The sequence below is a fragment of the Taudactylus pleione genome, unplaced genomic scaffold (assembly GCF_031769625.1).
Source record: "Taudactylus pleione unplaced genomic scaffold, aTauple2 ptg000720l, whole genome shotgun sequence".
NCBI lineage: Eukaryota > Metazoa > Chordata > Amphibia > Anura > Myobatrachidae > Taudactylus > Taudactylus pleione.
In genome coordinates this window covers 797,050-818,819 of record NW_028285122.1, presented here as the reverse complement: position 1 = coordinate 818,819, position 21,770 = coordinate 797,050, and the positions used below count along the sequence as shown (strand labels likewise).

The 21,770-nt window shown below is 44.8% G+C and overlaps 2 protein-coding genes across 6 annotated transcripts in view; one reads left to right on the top strand and one right to left on the bottom strand.

Moving 5' to 3' along the window:
- The window catches only part of LOC148477381 (uncharacterized), a 116,984-nt gene extending 110,688 nt beyond the window's left edge, over positions 1-6,296 (bottom strand). Inside the window, exon 1 of the mRNA XM_088456798.1 lies at positions 6,233-6,296. Coding sequence (XP_088312924.1) covers positions 6,233-6,296 — 64 coding nt within the window. The remainder of the gene's footprint in view (positions 1-6,232) is intronic.
- Positions 1-21,770, top strand: part of LOC148477380 (uncharacterized) — a 45,216-nt gene that overhangs the window by 4,997 nt on the left and 18,449 nt on the right. Inside the window, exons 2-4 of one of the 5 annotated variants that reach the window (XM_088456822.1) lie at positions 9,820-9,968; positions 13,195-13,250; positions 14,491-14,778. In XM_088456822.1, the coding sequence (XP_088312948.1) occupies positions 14,499-14,778 (280 nt within the window). In that variant the 5' untranslated portion in view covers positions 9,820-9,968; positions 13,195-13,250; positions 14,491-14,498. Of the gene's footprint in view, positions 1-9,819; positions 9,969-13,194; positions 13,251-13,564; positions 13,641-13,748; positions 13,788-14,490; positions 14,779-21,770 lie in introns of those variants that run through there. The other 4 variants (XM_088456823.1, XM_088456825.1, XM_088456824.1 and 1 more) reach the window with 4 other exon arrangements.

The window sequence follows — 21,770 nt, the reverse complement described above, 5'->3', positions numbered from 1 at the left end:
CTACTGTCACTGCATATGATACTGTCCTCAAAGCAGCAGCGACAAGCGTGCGTGTCTGTTAAAGGGTGGTGTAACCCTCAAAGTGCGCTCCACAAACAATAAAAATATTCTTCCTTTTTTTTCTGTCTTTGTGAAATGTGTGGGCTGTAGCCACACCTGCATCCTTAAAGCAGCAGCGACAAGCATGCGTCTGTCTGTTAAAAGGTGGTGACACCCTCAAAGTGTGCTCCACAAACAATAAAAATATTCTTCTTTTTTTTTCTGTCTTTGTGAAATGTGTGGGCTGTAGCTACACCTGCATCCTCAAAACAGCAGCGACAAGCATGCGTCTGTCTGTTAAAGGGTGGTGCAACCCTCAAAGTGCGCTCCACAAACAATAAAAATATTCTTCTTTTTTTTCTGTCTTTGTGAATTGTGTGGGCTGTAGCCGCACCTGCATCCTTAAAGCAGCAGCGACAAGCATCCGTCTGTCTGTTAAAGGGTGGTGACACCCTCAAAGTGAGCTCCACAAACAATAAAAAATATTCTTCTTTTTTTTTCTGTCTTTGTGAATTGTGTGGGCTGTAGCCGCACCTGCATCCTTAAAGCAGCAGCGACAAGCGTCCATCTGTCTGTTAAAGGGTGGTGACACCCTCAAAGTGAGGTCCACAAACAATAAAAATATTCTTTTTTTTTCTGTCTTTGTGAAATGTGTGGGCTGTAGCCACACCTGCATCTTTAAAACAGCAGCGACAAGCGTGCGTCTGTCTGTTAAAGGGTGGTGACACCCTCAAAGTGTGCTCCACAAACAATAAAAATATTCTTCTTTTTTTTCCTGTCTTTGTGAAATGTGTGGGCTGTAGCCGCACCTGCATCCTTAAAGCAGCAGCGACAAGCGTGCATCTGTCTGTTAAAGGATTACATCGGTGACAGCATCCAAGTAGGCATGTCAGACAGTCCGTACTTGTACTGGCAGGAAAAAGAAGCAATTTGGAGGTCCCTGTACAAACTGGCTCTATTTTACCTGAGTTGCCCCCCCTCCAGTGTGTACTCCGAAAGAGTGTTTAGTGCAGCCGGGAACCTTGTCAGTGAAAGGCGTAGGAGGTTGCTTCCACAAAATGTGGAGGAGATGATGTTCATAAAATGAATTATCAACTCTTCCAGGGAGACCAGCCTCCAGAACGTACAGAGGGACCTGTGGTTCCAGCGGGGACGAATTAATACTCTGTGAGGATGAGGATGTACACAACACTGAAGAGGGTGAGGAATCGATGGATGAGGAGGATGAGGACGACATCTTGCCTCCGTAGAGCCAGTTTTTGCAGGGACAGATTAATTGCCAGCTTGTTTTGTGGAGGCCCAAAAGAACCAATCATTTCAGCCACAGTCGTGTGGCAGACCCTGGCGCTGAAATATTTGGTTTGTTAAAGTGTGCATGTCCTGTTATACAACATAAGGGTGGGTGGGAGGGCCCAAGGACAATTCCATCTTGCACCTCTTTTTTTTCTTTGCATTATGTACTGTTTGGGGCCTAGTTTTTCAAACTGCCATCCTGTCTGCCACTGCAGTGTCACTCCTAGATGGGTCACGTGTTTGTGCCGCCCACTCGTGTCGCTTAGCATAGTCATCCAGCTGCCTCGGTGCAACCTTTTGGATATAAAAATACTATTGTGAGGTGTGAGGTGTTCAGAATAGACTGGAAATGAGTGGAAATTAAGGTTATTGAGGTTAATAATAGCATAGGAGCAGAAAAACCTACAAATTCTGTGATTTTAGCTGTTTTTATGCTTTTTTAAAAAAAAATACAGATCCAAAACACAAAACCCAGAACCCAAAACACGGAAGGGAGGTTTTGGCAAAACCAATCCAGATCCAAAACACGAAGAAAGATCCAGATCCAAAACCAAAACACAAAACACGAAAAGTGGCCGGTGCACACCCCTAATATAAACTAAGTGACGTTGTGCTGTGGTCATTGAATCTGTTGGTAGTGGGAGCCATTGTAGAAGCGATTGCACCTCAGGGGTTTATGGTGAGTTCATTGTACATATCAGCTTCCCTCTGGATGTCCCTTTCCTATCACCCTTGTTTGATTATCACTCTATAGGGGTCTGGTGGAAGCCGTTATATAGACCCTATTGTATCTCCTTAGTAAGCTTAGAACTGACTTTTCTCCTGCATTTTAGCTGGAGAAAGCTGAAAACTTACTGGACCTCATTCTGAGTCACATGTAATGTCGATGTTCATAGAGTTATATGATTTTTAGCTAATGCACGTGCGTGATAATCCCTACAAACACGCACTGCGCATGCTCCCCGATAATATGCTTACAAAGCCGTGGTAATGATTCAGGCGCACGTAGGTAGTACTGTTTAAGCAATGTATAGGGCGTTACTGAGCGGTGCGAGGCAATAAGGAGGTGCGTGCTGAGATAGCGTATTATGGGCGCAGTTATGGGAGCGTCACAGGCATGGTGGTGTACAGAGACGCTCTCCCACTAACAAATGTGTCCATCCATGGATGGAGAAACTGCACCTGCTATAGAGACCGCGACTGCCATGGTGCGACCGTCTTCCTTGCACTAGATGGTAAAGCAGCATCTATAGACGCTGCAAGTCGGCATCTCAGTCCCTGCAGATACTCACACACACATGTACACAAGGGAGAGGCTTTGTCGCAGAAATAGCGCATAACCGCAGCCGTGACTACGTAACAGGATAAAGTGTGATCTCGTGCGATTATCTCCCTAATGATTCCCTTCTTCTCCTCTCATTCTGTCTCCTGCTTTAAAGACTTTTAAGTTTAAAATAGAGATTTTTCATTTCTTTTTTTTTTTAATAGGTGGGGGGGGGGGTGACCTGCTGGCCCTAAGGTGTTTGTGGGGGCGTACAGTTGCCCCCTGCCAAGTTCAGTTACATATCTACACAACATGTACAGAAGCAAAGCATCTTGTTTTTGGGCTCATTCCTGTACCTAGACCTCTTTTAGCCAGGAAGACCCTCACCCTATAAGCACATTTCCTCACACCCATCAGCCCCCTCTCCTTACACTGATCCGTCCATCACCCTTTTCCCAGTAATAAATATTCATAAACTAAAAATAATTCTCAGCTTTATGTATTACAGTATAAGGGGCCTATTCATCTACGAGTTTTATCATTCACAGCGAGTGATAAAACGCATTGGGTGTGGTAACGGTGCTCCAGCCAATCAGCTCCCAGTGGTGGCAGAAGAAAAAACAACAAACAATCAGTAACCACTTATTATAGGCAAATGACGTCATATGTAACATTCTCGGGTCGGCTATCCCACTTTCAGAGACAAATGTGAAATGACAACTCGCAGGGGCTATCTATCCCTTTCTAAGCCAGTACAGTATCCGACACCCGTGCCAATGCACTATTCAGGCCCGCTCGGGTGAGAGATGCCGCTGACCCCAATCAGGGGCGCCGAGAGGGAGGGGGGAGCGGGTAGAGATTACCTGAGGGGCCCGGTGGGGGCCTGGGTCCGGCACCACTCCCCATCCCTCACAGCAGACCAGCACACAGCAGTCTCCTATACCTGTGCGGGGGAGCGATCACACTGATCGTGCCCCCCCTGGCTTTGCACCGGCTGAGGGGGCTCAGAGCGCCCCCCTCCCCAGCACGCAGCGGCGCTTCGCAGCGCTGCAAATCTTTTTTTTTTTAATTAGGCCACGCCCCCTATTACCGGGGCCCGCCACGGCTCATGGCGGGCCTGACCCCAGTAGGGTAATATTGAGCCTACCCAGTGCATTGAAGGGGAGTGTAATCCCATACTGCAGCAAGATGGGCGCTTTCATATTGCCGGTCATTCCTTGCCATGAGATAAAGCCGACACAAAAGGGTGAGAGATCAGCTGTAAAGTGTCAGTATTAAACTCCTAACTGTCCATAACCCCTATAACCTGCCCCCAAAGCTAATAACCAGCGGCAGCTCCAGAGGGGAGCCACGCCAACGGCCAGTGAGTCCCACCCGGTGATGTTTAACAGCGTTTGGGGTGACAGTTAGTGTGGCTCCCCTATTAGAATTTTGTACTGCGCTGCAGCCCCGCCTCTGGAGCCGTCCCTGCTAACATCCCACCAATCCGCTAAGCTCCCAAAGCTGTTACTCCAACTAAAAACACGCCTCTAAGATTTATTAACTCCTCCTGTCCCTGACTAAAGGTTTATGTGCCCTCAGTTCTAGGTGGAGCTCCGTTATCTTATTGGTGATACAGAGGGTAAGGTAGATAAATACTTTTATAGCAGGTATAGTATAAGAAACTTTTCATTAAAAAATAAACAAAAAAAAATCAAAAAACAAATCGTCACCAAATTCTTCACAATTCAGTATTATGTCTGTGACCAAACTATGGCAACTTCATATATGATTATTGTTATTTGTTACTAACTGTATGCAGGCAAACATAATAAAGCCACTGTTCACAGGGAATATTTCCCCAACGTATATTCTATATAGTGCATCCGCGTAGAGGAGTAACAATGTATATCACATGCTTTGCTGGCAGAGACTAGGGGGTAAATTTACTAAAGTGAGAGTTTTCAGAAGTGAGATTTAAAGGTGATGTTGCTCATAGCAACCAATCAGATTCTAGCTATTATCTTCTAGAATATGCTCATTAAATGTTACGTAGAATCTGATTGGTTGCTATGGGAAACATCTCTTGTAAAACTCACATCTTTAAACTCTCACTTTAGTAAATGTATCCCTTTGGGTCTGATTCAGCATGGATCGCTATTGCGATAGCGTACGCAGGTGGCTAATTGTTGTGTACTGTGCGTGCGTGAGTTAGCATTGTGATTGCTCTGGAGTGACAGGTAGTCAGCGTTTGGGAGTGGTGACGGGGGAGTGGTTAGAGAAACGCAGCCATGCCTGTTTGTTGGAACGCCATTACATGGGCGTGTATAAATTAGTCACTGTGACGGCATACGCAGCTTAAGTAAGGTTAGCAATGTCTGAGTAAGGTGTGACCTGTTCCCAATGTGTACACAGGACTGTAAGGTATTACAGATGTATACACAGGACTGTGAGGTATTACAGATGTGTGCTTAGGACTGTAAGGTATTACAGATGTGTACACAGGACTGTAAGGTATTACAGATGTATACACAGGACTGTGAGGTATTACAGATGTGTGCTTAGGACTGTAAGGTATTACAGATGTGTACGCAGGACTGTGAGGTATTACAGATGTGTACGCAGGACTGTGAGGTATTACAGATGTATAAACAGGACTGTAAGGTATTACAGATGTGTACACAGGACTGTAAGGTATTACAGATGTATACACAGGACTGTAAGGTATTACAGATGTGTACACAGGACTGTAAGGTATTACAGATGTATACACAGGACTGTGAGGTATTACAGATGTGTGCTTAGGACTGTAAGGTATTACAGATGTGTACGCAGGACTGTGAGGTATTACAGATGTGTACGCAGGACTGTGAGGTATTACAGATGTATGCACAGGACTGTAAGTTATTACAGATGTGTACGCAGGACTGTGAGTTATTACAGATGTATACACAGGACTGTAAGGTATTACAGATGTGTCCTTAGGACTGTAAGGTATTACAGATGTGTACACAGGACTGTGAGGTATTACAGATGTGTACGCAGTATTGATCAAAAAATTAGTTAAACCAATTTGCGCAAAAAACAATCCTGCAGCTATAGAAAACACAAAATAGAAGTAATACCGAACTTCCAAAACAGAATTTTCCAAAAAAGAAAGTGTGTCTATTAGCGCTTATTGTAGAAACCTATTAAAATAGGATAATGGATAAATTACCCAAAGTGTGAAAAACAATCATTTATTACACACTTAAAATAAACACAATTAAAAATATCTCACATACAATATCAAATTTCGTATACCAATACTGGCACAAAAAATAGGGGTTCCAGAAAGAGCCTCTCACCGGAATAAGGTGCTGCGGTGGGCAAGTGCTAGTTAACAACAAAGGGTCACGGGCCTCAATAGCTCGGCAGCACCGCAGGGAGCTTATAACAATCCCAGGATAACTGGATTCCCGAATTTCATATTCCTTCTTATTCCACAAAACACCTCCTGCAACGCGTTTCGGATCTTCAATGATCCTTCCTCAGGCAAAGGTGGCTTGTGTTGTGGACATAATGTCTAATTTATACCCTCTAATAGCTCCTCATTGGTCCTTCAATTCCCGCTGAAATGCGGGCACACGCGGCGATTACGTCACTTCCGGTGCTTACCGGAAGTCATCTGCGTTCCACCGAATACAACTTCCTCTATAACCGGAAGTTGTATGCGTTCCATAAGGCGGAAGTTGTTTTATTCATTCTAGTTTCACTAGAGAATAAGTTGGACTTCAATTGCCGCCATTCTGTAAGAGATTTCTTTATTATCCAGCCGGTTGTTGTATTGACATTCTTACTTCACTAGGGGATGAGTTGGACTTCAATCGCCGCCATTTTGGAAGGGATTTCCCTGCCATCCAACCGGATCACTCCTGTATCAATGCTGTAAATTTTTTCTTTTAAATTCATATATCCTTCATCTAAAATTATGTTCCGCTGGTATATAAATAACTATGCCGTACTTAGTATTCCGGCATTGTCCATCCCTCTCCCAGCGGAACATTTTTTCAACAAATTGGAGGACATGTAGGGAGATAAAAAAGAAGAAATAATTAATACAAATAAATATATATGAAAATGAAAATATTCAATATTAATCTAAAAACCATTTGAGCTCGAAGTCAATGTTAAGACCTTTTGGACACATAGTATCTAAATTAAAGATCCACCTCATCTCACTAGTGGCTAAATGTTTTTCTGTATTTTTACATCTCCAATTGGGTTTAATTAGCTGAATACCCCAGAAGTTTTTTATATGGTTTTCATTTTTATTGTGAACCTTTAGAAAATGATCTGAGAAGAAATGTGTATTCATTCCTTTTCTTATATCATAAACATGTTCTGCCATGCGTATTTTCATGGTGGTTCTCCCTACATAAAACAAGCCACAATTACACTCTAGGAGATAAACCACATTTCTAGAGTGGCAGGTAATAAATTCCTTAATTTTATAAGTTTTTCCTTTTATTTGAAGCTCCGTGGTCTTTTTGATACTTGTATTACCTGATGCTGTAGTTCTGCACATCAGACAACTACCACACCTATGAAAGCCTTTGTTCCTATCACTTGATTGATTTTTTTCCAAAATGGTACTCCTAACTAATTTATCCTTTAAGGAAGGAGCCTTTTTATATATATGGACTGGTTTATTTGGCAACACTTCTCCAAGAATTGGATCATTCTTTAGTATATTCAAATTTTTCTTTATAATTCTTTCAATTTGTTTATGGTATGCACCATATTGTGTTACATATGCCCATTCGTAATTATTTTTCTTATTTTGCGTATTTTTTGGCTTTTCTTGCAGGAGCTCTTCTCTTTTTACCTCTCCTACTCATTGTTTAGCCTTCATCAATAAGGAATCAGAGTAACCTTTAGTTTTAAATCTCTCAGTCATTTCATCAATCTGTATGTTTAAGGTGCTTTCTTTTGTGCAGTTTCTTTTTAATCTTTTAAATTGACCAAGTGGTATATTGTCTAGCCACCAACTATGATGTTCACTATTGGCTGCAATATAAGAGTTTGAATCGGTCAATTTTTTATGGGTTTTAGTGCAAATCATACCACTATCAATATAAATAACCAAATCTAAAAAGACTAATTCAGTCTTGCTAATATTAAAAGTCAATTTAATATTAAAAGTATTGGTGTTTAAAATTTCACAAAAATGATTAAGATGGCTAAAATCACCTTTCCAGATAAAAAGTACATCGTCAATAAAACGCCACCAGGCCACCAGGTTTGCCCCCTCTCCTTTTATTGGGTCAATATTCAAAATTTCCCAATAGGCCATAAATAGATTTGCATAACTAGGGGCAAACCTGGTGCCCATTGCAGTCCCCAAAACTTGCAAATAAAATGTACCATTAAAATAAAAGTAATTATTTCTTAAGATAAAAGAGATTTCTTCTAAAATAAAATCCTTTAAATCTCCACCATATGTACTCTGATCCAGAAAATATCTTACAGCCTGGAGTCCTTTTTCCTCTTCAATTATAGAGTATAAAGTGCTTACATCAGCAGATATTAAAAAACAACCATCACTCCATTCAATCTGATTTAATTTCCTCAGAGTATCACCCGTATCTTTTAAATATGCATGGGTCATGGCTAATAGTGGTTGTAAATAAAAATCAACAGCAGCTGATAAGTTGGAAGTTAAACTATTTGTGCCTGATATTATCGGGCGCCCCGGAGGCTTTGTCAAGTGCTTATGTATTTTGGGCAATACATAAATAGTTGCAATGTTTGGATTCTCTATATTAATAAAGTCCATCTCATTTTTACTTAAAAAACCTTTATCAAAGGCTTTTTTCGTAAATGACAACAGTGATTTTAAGATATTCTGAGTGGGATCACTCTTTAATTTCTTATACGTAGATTGATCATTCAGTTGTCGATTTATTTCATTTAAATAATCACTCTTATTCATCAATACAACCCCCCCACCCTTATCGGTGGGTTTGATGACTAAATTGTCATCATTTTGTAATGATTGTATTGCTAAAAACTCCTTTTTTGTTAGATTTTGTTTCTTACAAGGTTTTATTTTTTTCAGTTCATTACCCACCATTGATGCGAAACAATCTATGGGCCTGATTCAGACCCACTCGCGAGCGGCTGTCCGCTCGCAAGTGGGTCGATGTTATGGACTGAGCATGCGCACGACGGAGGGAGCTCCGTCGTGCGCATGCGCCAGATGCGACAAGCGAAGGAAAGTCCTTAGCTCGTTGTGTCCGATCAAAGGGGGCGTGCTGTCAATGTTGATTGACAGCACGCCCCCTTTGGTGGGCGTGCCGGGGCGTGCCTCCCTGACGGGGGCGTTCCCACGGGAACGCCTCCCATCAGAAGCCAGCCCACTGACATCACTAGTGATGTCAGTGGGAGTGATTTTGGGTCTGATAGAGCCAAAATCACTCCGGAGCTTGCGGTTGAAAACCTCAACCGCAGGCTCCGGCTCGCAATTTCGATGGTCGCGATGGTCTCGACCATCGCGGCCATCACAATGCACGCTCGTATAGCCTGTGGGTGGTGACCCACAGCTATACGAGCGTCCAGGAGGACGCTCCATGAAAATGGAGCCCGGCCCTCATTCAGAGCGTGCGCTCTGCTCAGAGCGTACGGCTCTGAATGAGGGCCCATGTTTCCACTTTTAACATGTTTTGGGTAAAATTTTGATGTAGGTTTGTAAGGAGTCTTTGAAATAGGGACATCATTCTCCTCATTTTTTTGTTGCATAAGAAAAATCTTTTTAATACTAAGTTTCCGAACATATTTTTCCAAATCTATAAATAAGTCAAAATTATTAATTTTTGCCGCGGTGCAAATTTTAACCCTTTTTTCAGGACTTCCATTTCTATATCAGTTATAACATGATCACTCAAGTTAAACACTTTTCCTTCTTCTATTACACTACTAGTTTTATTACTTTTTGTTTTTGTTTTTGGGGGAGCTATTTTTTTAGCTCCTCCTCTTTTACCTCTCAATGTTTTTTTCTTTTTTATTATTCTCTCCTTGGGGTCCATGGATCCCACTGCAAAAAAGAAGAACTATTATCTTCATTTATCAAATTGGTCTTAAGTGGATCATATCTGTTCCGCACTGGTACTCTGATTCATTATTTGATCTCCATCGTTGGTAGTTTCTTTTGTTTTTTAATGGTATATTCCTTCCATTTCTTTTTTGTCTCTCCTACTTTGCAGAAGGTGTTTTGTGGAATAAGAAGGAACTTGAAATTCGGGAATCCAGTTATCCTGGGATTGTTACAAGCTCCCTGCGGTGGTGCTGAGCTACTGAGGCCTGGGACCCTTTGTTGTTAACTAGCACTTGCCCACTGCAGCACCTTATTCCGGTGAGAGGCTCTTTCTGGAACCTCTATTTTTTGTGCCAGTATTGGTATACGAAATTTGATATTGTATGTCATATATTTTTAATTGTGTTTATTTTAAGTGTGTAATAAATGATTGTTTTTCACACTTTGGGTAATTTATCCATTATCCTATTTTAATAGGTTTCTACTATAAGCGCTAATAGACACACTTTCTTTTTTGGAAAAAGATGTGTAGGAAGGACTGTGAGGTATTACAGATGTATACACAGGACTAAGGTATTACAGATGTGTACGCAGGACTGTGAGGTATTACAGATGTGTGCTTAGGACTGTAAGGTATTACAGATGTGTACGCAGGACTGTAAGGTTTTACAGATGTATACACAGGACTGTAAGATATTACAGATGTGTACGCAGGACTGTGAGGTATTACAGATGTATACATAGTACTGTATGGTATTACAGATGTGTGCTTAGGACTGTTACAGTATTACAAATGTGTACGCAGGACTGTGAGGTATTACAGATTTGTACGTAGGACTGTAAGGTATTACAGATATATACACAGGACAATAAGTTATTACAGATGTATACACAGGACTGTAAGGAATTACAGATGTATACACAGGACTGTAAAGAATTACAGATGTACACAGAGGACTGTAAAGAATTACAGATGTACACAGAGGACTGTAAGGTGTTACAGATGTATACACAGGACTGTGAGGTATTACAGATGTGAGAAAGCAGCAGTGGGTGTCTCTATGCTGGCTGAGCTGTGGCTGATGTTACAGATGTAAACACAGGACTGTGAGGTATTACAGATGTGAGAAAGCAGTAGTGGGTGTCTCTATGCTGGCTGAGCTGTGACTGATGTTACAGATGTATACATAGGACTGTGAGGTATTACAGATGTATACACAGGACTGTGAGGTATTACAGATGTATACATAGGACTGTGAGGTATTACAGATGTATACACAGGACTGTGAGGTATTACAGATGTGAGATAGCAGTAGTGGGTGTTTCTATGCTGGCTGAGCTGTGGCTGATGTTACTGATGTATACACAGGACTGTGATGTATTACAGATGTGAGATAGCAGTAGTGGGTGTTTCTATACTGGCTGAACTGTTGCTGATGTTACAGATATATGCACAGGACTGTGAGGTATTACAGATGTGAGATAGCAGTAGTGGGTGTCTCTATACTGGCTGAGCTGTGCCTGATGTGTTACAGATGTACACACAGGACTGTAAGGTATTACGGATGTGAGAAAACAGTAGTGGTGTCTCTATGCTGGCTGAGCTGTGGCTGATGTTACAGATATATGCACAGGACTGTGAGGTATTACAGATGTGAGATCGCAGTAGTGGGTTTCTCTATGCTGGCTTGCTGTGGCTGTTGTTACAGATGTATACACAGGACTGTGACGTATTACAGATGTGAGATAGCAGTAGTGGGTGTCTCTATGCTGGCTTGCTGTGGCTGATGTTACAGATGTATAAACAGGACTGTGAGGTATTACAGATGTGAGATAACAGTAGTGGGTGTTTCTATGCTGGCTGAGCTGTGGCTGATGTTACAGATGTATACACAGGACTGTGAGGTATTACAGATGGGAGAAAGCAGTAGTGGGTGTCTCTATGCTGGCTGAGCTGTGGCTGTTGTTACAGATGTATACACAGGACTGTGACGTATTACAGATGTGAGATAGCAGTAGTGGGTGTCTCTATGCTGGCTTGCTGTGGCTGATGTTACAGATGTATACACAGGACTGTGAGGTATTACAGATGTGAGATAACAGTAGTGGGTGTTTCTATGCTGGCTGAGCTGTGGCTGATGTTACAGATGTATACACAGGACTGTGAGGTATTACAGATGTGAGATAGCAGTAGTGGGTGTCTCTATGCTGGCTGTGCTGTGGCTGATGTTACAGATGTATACACAGGACTGTGAGGTATTACAGATGTGAGATAGCAGTAGTGGGTGTCTATGCTGGCTGTGCTGTGGCTGATGTTACAGATATATTCAAAGGACTGTGAGGTTTTAAAGATGTAAGATAGCAGTAGTGGGTGTCTCTTAATGCTGGCTGAGCTGTGGCTGATGTTAAAGATGTATACACAGGACTGTGAGGTATTACAGATGTGAGATATCAGTAGTGTGTGTCTCTATGATGGCTGAGCTGTGGCTGATGTTACAGAAGTATACAGAGGACTGTGAGGAATTACAGATGTGAGATAGCAGTAGTGGGCGTCTCTATGCTGGCTGTGCCGTGGCTGATGTTACAGATGTATACACAGGACTGTGAGGTATTACAGATGTGAGAAAGCGATAGTGGAGTCTCTATGCTGGCTGAGCTGTGGCTGATGTTACAGATGTATACGCAGGACTGTGAGGTATTACAGATGTGAGAAAGCAGCAGTGGGCGTCTCTATGCTGGCTGAGCTGTGGCTGATGTTACAGATGTATATGCAGGACTGTGAGGTATTACAGATGTGAGATAGCAGTAGTGGGTGTCTCTATGCTGGCTGAGCTGTGGCTGATGTTACAGATGTATACACAGGACTGTGAGGTATTACAGATGTGAGATAGCAGTAGTGGGTGTCTCTATGCTGGCTGTGCTGTGGCTGATGTTACAGATGTATACACAGGACTGTGAGGTATTTCTGATGTGATATAGCAGTAGTGGGTGTCTCTATGCTGGCTGAGCTGTGGCTGATGTTACTAATGTATACACAGGACTGTGAGGTATTACGGATGTGAGATAGCAGTAGTGGGTGTCTCTATGATGGCTGAGCTGTGGCTGATGTTACAGATGTATACACAGGACTGTGAAGTATTACAGATGTGAGATAGCAGTAGTGGGAGGAAGTGGGCGTTTCTATGTTGGCAGTGCGATGGCATGATGATTGCAGTCATTAGCATATTTGGCAGCATATCGGCATGTAATGAATCGGGCCCAATGTTCCCTTAGACTTTTCCCCAGAGCAGCTGAGTATAACCAGCTCCTCTTCACTGTTAGACTTCACATGTGTATAATAAACATGTAGAAGCAGTGTAACTACACAGCACAACACTATGATATCCTCTGCTCCCTGATACAGAATAATAAACTGCCGACAGAAACTTTGTCATAAAGACTTAAACATTGATCTCATGGAATTGGCTCAGCTTCCTGCATACGAATCACTTCTAGGAAAAGGAGACAGAAGGTTACAGTGTAACAGGCGCTTTTGTACTATCAGTTTCAGATTCTCCATTCTCACCTCTTAACAGTTCCTGTCTGTATTCTGTCACACAGGTGAGTAGTTGTCTGTATTCTGTCACACAGGTGAGTAGTTGTCTGTATTCTGTCACACAGGTGAGTAGTTGTCTGTATTCTGTCACACAGGTGAGTAGTTGTCTGTATTCTGTCACACAGGTGAGTAGTTGTCTGTATTTTGTCACACAGGTGAGAAGCTGTCTGTATTCTGTCACACAGGTGAGAAGCTGTCTGTATTCTGTCACACAGGTGAGAAGCTGTCTGTATTCTGTCACACAGGTGAGAAGCTGTCTGTATTCTGTCACACAGGTGAGAAGCTGTCTGTATTCTGTCACACAGGTGAGAAGCTGTCTGTATTCTGTCACACAGGTGAGAAGCTGTCTGTATTCTGTCACACAGATGAGAAGCTGTCTGTATTCTGTCACACAGGTGAGTAGTTGTCGGTAAATTACACATTGTGCAGACACAAAACACCTTTTTCATGTTTCCTTCATACTGTTGCTGTATTCTTATGAAGGCTGAACCATAGTATAGTGACTTTCAGGCAACATCTGCCGGCCACCACTGTCAGCAATGGTATGTCAGTCAGTATTGTATCAGTATTGTATCAGTATTGTAGTATTGTGCAAGGTGCCTGTGACTGAAGAACAATGACATGGACCTACAGCTGAGCATTGTCATATTGTAAAGGGTATATAGAAATGGGATGAAGTTTAAATCCGGGCTTGCGGGATGCTGGCACTCAGAATGCTGGAACCAGAGTGCCGACATCACTCAGAATCCCGATGCCGGCATCTCGACTGCCAGCATCCTGATGAAAAGTACTGGGGTTAAGGGGTGGGTTAGGGGTTAGGGTTAAATAATAGGGGGAGGGTTAGGGTTAGGCTATAAGGGGGAGGGTTAGGGTCAAGCATTGGGGGGAGAGTTAGGTTTAGGGTGCGGGGAGGGAGTGTTAGATGTAGGAGTAGGGTTAGGATACCTACTGACAGTCGGTATCCTAATCCTGCTGGGATGCTGTAGTCGGGATTCTGCGCCGGGATCCCAAAAACAACCATATATACACACACACATTTTATAGTGTCCTCTGTGTGACTGTTTTCAGCCTCTAATTCATGCTACATAGGAGAGTACAGCGCCAGAGTTTGTATACTACTCATTCTCTATAATTATAATGAGATGTCTGTAGAATGAAGCAGTCATGTATAACCCATCTACTTATTATAGTAGAGGTATTGTCGGTGTGCAGACACTGAACCCTCTTTTTTTACTCCACCTGCAGTCACCATTATGGCACCAGCAAAGCTAGATGTGACAGTCACCACCAGGGCAGCAGAAGATAATGTTCTTTGGTTATTGAATCATTTGAGGTCGCATCCATACCGTGGCTTATTGGGAACAATCACCTACCTGCCCATAACCAATAACAACCAGAATGAATGGAGATCCCAAATAGGAAATCATTCATTCGCCATCCTGTATCACACAAAACGCCATGGCCGGATAAATATAACCGATGTACCAGACTCTTTGTATGACCGTGAGCTCCAGGAACTCTCCGAGGTGCTAGGTACAGTAACATGTGATGGGGAACTGCTGAGGGGATGTATAATCCATCATCTCCTATGTGCTAGGTAACATGTGATGGGGAACTGCTGGGGGATGTATAATCCATCATCTCCTATGTGCTAGGTAACATGTGATGGGGAACTGCTGGGGGGATGTATAATCCATCATCTCCTATGTGCTAGGTAACATGTGATGGGGAACTGCTGGGGGGATGAATAATCCATCATCTCCTATGTGCTAGGTAACATGTGATGGGGAACTGCTGGGGGGATGTATAATCCATCATCTCCTATGTGCTAGGTAACGTGTGATGGGGAACTGCTGGGGGATGTATAATCCATCATCTCCTATGTGCTAGGTAACATGTGATGGGGAACTGCTGGGTGGATGTATAATCCATCATCTCCTATGTGCTAGGTAACGTGTGATGTGGAACTGCTGGGGGAATGTATAATCCATCATCTCCTATGTGCTAGGTAACTTGTGATGGGTAACTGCTGGGGGGATGTATAATCCATCATCTCCTATCTGCTAGGTAACATCTGATGTGGAACTGCTGGGGGGATGTATAATCCATCATCTCCTATGTGCTAGATAACATGTGATGGGGAACTGCTGGGGATGTATAATCCATCATCTCCTATGTGCTAGGTAACGTGTGATGGGGAACTGCTGGGGGATGTATAATCCATCATTGCCTATGTGCTAGGTAACATGTGATGGGGAACTGCTGGGGGATGTATAATTAGTCATCTCCTATGTGCTAGGTAACGTGTGATGGGGAATTGCTGGGGGGATGTATAATCCATCATCTCCTATGTGCTAGGTAACATGTGATGGGGAACTGCTGGGGGGATGTATTATCCATCATCTCCTAAGTGCTAGGTAACATGTGATGGGGAACTGCTGAGGGGATGTATAATCCATCATCTCCTATGTGCTAGGTAACATGTGATGGGGAACTGCTGGAGCGATGTATAATCCATCATCTTCTATGTTCTAGGTAACATGTGATGGGGAACTGCTGGGGGATGTATAATTAGTCATCTCCTATGTGCTAGGTAATGTGTGATGGGGAATTGCTGGGGGGATGTATAATCCATCATCTCCTATGTGCTAGGTAACATGTGATGGGGAACAGCTGGGGAGAATGTATAATTTATCATCTCCTTTGTGCTAGGTAACATGTGATGGGGAACTGCTGGGGGAATGTATAATCCATAATCTCCTATGTGCTAGGTAACATGTGATGGAGAACTGCTGGGGGGATGTATAATCCATCATCTCCTATGTGCTAGGTAACGTGGGATGGGGACCTGCTGGGGGGATGTATAATCCATCAACTCCTATGTGCTAGGTAACATGTGATCGGGAACTGCTGGGGGTGTATAATCCATCATTTACTATGTGCTAGGTAACATGTGATGGGGAATTGCTGGGGGGATGTATAATCCATCATCTCCTATGTGCTAGGTAACATGTGATGGGGAACTGCTGGGGGGATGTATAATCCTTCATCTCCTATGTGCTAGGTAACATGTGATGGGGAACTGCTGGGGGGATGTATAATCCATCATCTCTTATGTGCTAGGTAACGTGTGATGGGGAACTGCTGGGGAATGTATAATCCATCATCTCTTATGTGCTAGATAACATGTGATGGGGAACTGCTGGGGGAATGTATAATCCATAATCTCCTATGTGCTAGGTAACATGTGATGGGGAACTGCTGGGGGGATGTATAATCCATCATCTCCTATGTGCTAGGTAACATGTGATCGGGAACTGCTGGGGGTGTATAATTCATCATCTCCTATGTGCTAGGAAACATGTGATGGGGAACTGCTGGGGGAATGTATAATCCATCATCTCCTATGTGCTAGGTAACGTGTGATGGGGAACTGCTGGGGGATGTATAATCCATCATCTCCTATGTGCTAGGTAACATGTGATGGGGAACTGCTGGGGGATGTATAATCCATCATCTCCTATGTGCTAGGTAACATGTGATGGGGAACTGCTGGGGGCAATGTATAATTTATCATCTCCTTTGTGCTAGGTAACATGTGATGGGGAACTGCTGGGGGAATGTATAATCCATAATCTCCTATGTGCTAGGTAACATGTGATGGGGAACTGCTGGGGGGATGTATAATCCATCATCTCCTATGTGCTAGGTAACGTGGGATGGGGACCTGCTGGGGGGATGTATAATCCATCAACTCCTATGTGCTAGGTAACATGTGATCGGGAACTGCTGGGGGTGTATAATCCATCATCTCCTATGTGCTAGGTAACATGTGATGGGGAACTGCTGGGGGGATGTATAATCCATCATCTCCTATGTGCTAGGTAACATGTGATGGGGAACTGCCGGGGGGATGTATAATCCATCAACTCCTATGTGCTAGGTAACATGTGATCGGGAACTGCTGGGGGGATGTATAATCCATCATCTCCTATGTGCAAGGTAACATGTGATGGGGAACTGCTGGGGGTGTATAATCCATCATCTCCTATGTGCTAGGTAACATGTGATGGGGAACTGCTGGGGGGTGTATAATCCATCATCTCCTATATGCTAGGTAACATGTGATGGGGAACTGCTGGGGGAATGTATAATCCATCATCTCCTATGTGCTAGGTAACCTGTGATGGGGAACTGCTGGGGGATGTATAATCCATCATCTCTTATGTGCTAGATAACATGTGATGGGGAACTGCTGGGGGAATGTATAATCCTTAATCTCCTATGTGCTAGGTAACATGTGATGGGGAACTGCTGGGGGGATGTATAATCCATCATCTCCTATGTGCTAGGTAACATGTGATCGGGAACTGCTGGGGGTGTATAATCCATCATCTCCTATGTGCTAGGTAACGTGATGGGGAACTTCTGGGGGGGATGTATAATCCATCATCTCCTATGTGCTAGGTAACGTGTGATGGGGAACTGCTAGGGGAATGTTTAATCCATAATCTACTATGTGCTAGAATAGCATGTTGATGGGGAATTGCTGGGGGGATGTATAATTAGTCATCTGTACGCAAACCATCTAAAAACATATGTGTTTATACCGTGTCCTGTTCCGCTACCACTACAAAGCAGTTCTCCATTCTCTTTCCTCAATGTACACAGGGAAATTGTAATACCCATCAACATACAACACCTGACACCCTGCTGGCCCTGCATTGTAGTCTGAGTTAGAGAGCAATATGAACTTTTAGCTTCTTTTCAAAGGTTGTCCCCTGGATAGACCTGTGTCTCAAAAGACAATATCCACCTGGTTCTGGGTATTAATCCATATAAAAAATATTTCCAGACCCTTTTGGATGATTCTAAGACCCTCATCCACTCACTGGACATCTCCAGACTGGACTACTATAACCTCCTCCATCTGGCCTCCCTGACTCCCACCGCTCTCCACTACAGTCTGTCCTCAATGCTGCTGATCAGCTCATCCTCCTCTCCAAACAGTCTACACCTGCCTCCCCTCTCCCACAAGCCCTCCACTGGCTTCCCTTCCCCTTCAGAGCCCAATTCAAAGTTCACACCCTTACTTACAGAGTTCTCACCCATTCCTCTCCCAGTTACATCTCTGACCTTGGCCCTCATTCAGAGCCATACGCTCTGAGCAGAGCGCACGCTCTGAATGAGGGCCGCCCTCCATGAAAATGGAGCGTCCTCCTGGACTCTCGTATAGCTGTGGATCACCACCCACAGGCTATACGAGCGTGCAGTTTGATGGCCGCGATGGTCGAGACCATCGCGACCATCGAAACTGCGAGCCGGAGCCTGCGGTTGAGGTTTTCAACCGCAAGCTCCGGAGTGATTTTGGCTCTATCAGAGCCAAAATCACTCCCACTGACATCACTAGTGATGTCAGTGGGCTGGCTTCTGACAGGAGGCGTTCCCGTGGGAACGCCCCCGTCAGGGAGGCACGCCCCTGTCACGCCCACCAAAGGGGGCGTGCTGTCAATCAAGATCGACAGCACGCCCCCTTTGATCAGACACAACGAGCGAAGGACTTTCCTTTGCTCGTCGCGTCTGGCGCATGTGCACGACGGAGCTCCCTCCGTCGTGCGCATGCTCAGTGCAGAACATCGACCCACTTGCGAGCGGACATCCTTTCACACTCCCATCTGCCCTCTTTGAGTCGCTAATGAATGCCACCTCTCCTGCAAACTGTTTACTTCTTCCCTTGACTGCCTCCAAGATTCTCTGCAAAACTTCAAACAGACTCTTATGATCCACTGCCTCATCATAGCCATCCATCTCTCATATAACCCTATGTCCCATGCTCACGTTCTACCCAATCTATGTCACCCCTGTTGTAGTAGAATGTAGAATGTAAGCAGTCATGAGCAGGGTCCTTGTGCTTTTCCTTTTGCTTGTGTTACGATTCTCACTCGATGATGAGATCGCAGGACTGCTGACAACGGACAAGACTGGGTAGAGGTGTGGCAGTCCATCCACAACTGGAGCTAGCTGGAGTGAGGCTGCAGAAAGATGACACAACGCAAGCAGCGGTCACTATGGTATGAGTCTAGGGACTAAAATGCAGCTGCTATAGGATGCTAGACAGGGACTGACTAGACACAGGGTATGAGCTGCAAGGCAGGAGCGACCAGGACTATGATATGCAGGATTTCAGACAAGACTGGGCAGGCAAGACAAGACGGGCAAGACTATTTTATTATTGTTTATTAACAGTTATTTATATAGCGCACACATATTCCGCAGTGCTTTACAAATAGTATTTGGCCATTCACATCAGTCTTTGCCCCAGTGGAGCTTACAATCTATGGCCCTCATTCAGAGCCGTACGCTCTGAGCAGAGCGCACGCTCTGAATGAGGGCCTGCCTCCATGAAAATGGAGCGTCCTTCTGGACGCTCGTATAGCTGTGGGTCACCACCCACAGGCTATATGAGCGTGCAGTTTGATGGCCGCGATGGTCGAGACCATCGCGACCATCGAATTTGCGAGCCGGAGCCTGCGGTTGAGGTTTTCAACCGCAAGCTCCGGAGTGATTTTGGCTCTATCAGAGCCAAAATCACTCCCACTGACATCACTAGTGATGTCAGTGGGCCGGCTTCTGACGGGAGGCGTTCCCGTGGGAATGCCCGCGTCAGGGAGGCACGCCCCCGGCACGCCTACCAAAGGGGGCGTGCTGTCAATCAACATTGACAGCACGCCCCCTTTGATCGGACACAACGAGCGAAGGACTTTCCTTCGCTCGTCGCGTCTGGCGCATGCGCATGACGGAGCTCCCTCCGTCATGCGCATGCTCAATCCAGAACATCGACCCACTTGCGTGCGGACAGCCACTCGCGAGTGGGTCTGAATCAGGCCCTATATTCCCTATCACATGTGCACACACATACACACAAGGGTTAATTTGTTTTGGGAGCCAATTAACCTACCAGTATATTTTTGGAGTGTGGGAGGAAACCGGAGTACCCGGAGGAAACCCACGCAAGCACAGGGAGAATATACAAACTCCACACACGTAGGGCCGTGGTGGGAATCGAATCCATGACCTCAGCGCTGTGAGGCAGTAATGCTAACCATTACACCATCTGTGCTGACTGACAAGGACAAAACAGGAAAAACAGGACTAGAGGTGCGACTTGAGACAAGACGATGCAGCCTTGAAGGCTGAAGCATGGGTTGAGACTGGACTTGAGTGGCCTTGAGGGCCAATGTGTGACTTGAAACAGGATGGAGCGGCCTTGAGAGCCTTGATGACTGGAACTTGGTGATGCGGCCTTGAGGGCCGATGTGCAACTGCAACAGGACGGAGTGGCCTTGTTGGCTGTGAAGACTGGAACTAGGTGCTATGACTGAGAGAGGATGGAGCAGCCTTGAGGGTCATGGCGACTGGAACTTTGTGATACGAATGATACAGGACAGGAAACAGATGAACTTTAGACATGGCAGGAACAGTGACTGGAAGCAGCATGGATGAAAACACTGCAAACTTGTCTCTGGTGACATAAACAGACATGGCTTGATAGTCAATGGATATGCAGGCTGTGATGTGGCCTAGCAGACTGAGATGCAGGAAACAGATGGCAGACAGGTGCACTCAGACACGGCAGGAATACTGGCTGATGACACACAGGCAGATCCAGATCAGACAAACAGGCACTGGCAACTGGAACAGCAGAACTAGGCAAACCAGCTAGAACTCAGGTTACTGAGAACACGACCACATGCTCTGGAAGTTAAGCAGTATAAAGTTGGCCACACACAGGTTCTCAACCTCGGTCCTCAGGGAATCGGTATGAAATACAGCCGGCCGCATGGACGGCAGTTTGATTCCCGGCAGTGACAGCCCAACAGATGCAGAGATCCTGGCAGCGGTAGCCCAACAGTGCTGGAAATCCCAATTGTCCTTAAGGTAAGTATATACTAACCTAACCTACCCCCCTAACCCTCCTTAGGGATGCCTAACCCTAACCTCCCCCCCAAGTGCCTAACCCCAACACCCCCCTTCCCTGCTGCCTAAACCTAAGTCCCCAGGTGGGGGGTGCCTAACCCTAACCTCCCCCCGGGGGTGCCTAACCCAATGTCCCTAGATGCCGGTCATTTATCCCACGCTGGGATAAAGCAGTCAGGACGCCGGCTGTTGGGATTACATCAGCCGGCTTCCCAACTGCATACCGTCCTCAGGACCCCAAACAGTGCATATTTTCCAGATCTCCTCAGAATCACAAGCAAAATAATTAGCTCCACCTGTGGATCTTTTAAAATTTGTCAGTGAGTAATGAGTACATTATGCAGTCGGGAAGCCAGATGACAGAATCCCAACAGTCAGCTTCCCGACTGCTTTATACCGGCGTGGGATAAATGACCGGCGTCTATATCTAGACGCCTGTCATTTTCCCGACGCTGGGAGACCGGCACCCGGCATCCCGATTGAAGGGATGCCGTGAGCGGACAGCCACGGGGGGGAGGGTTAGGTTTAGGGCACCCGTGGGGAATTTA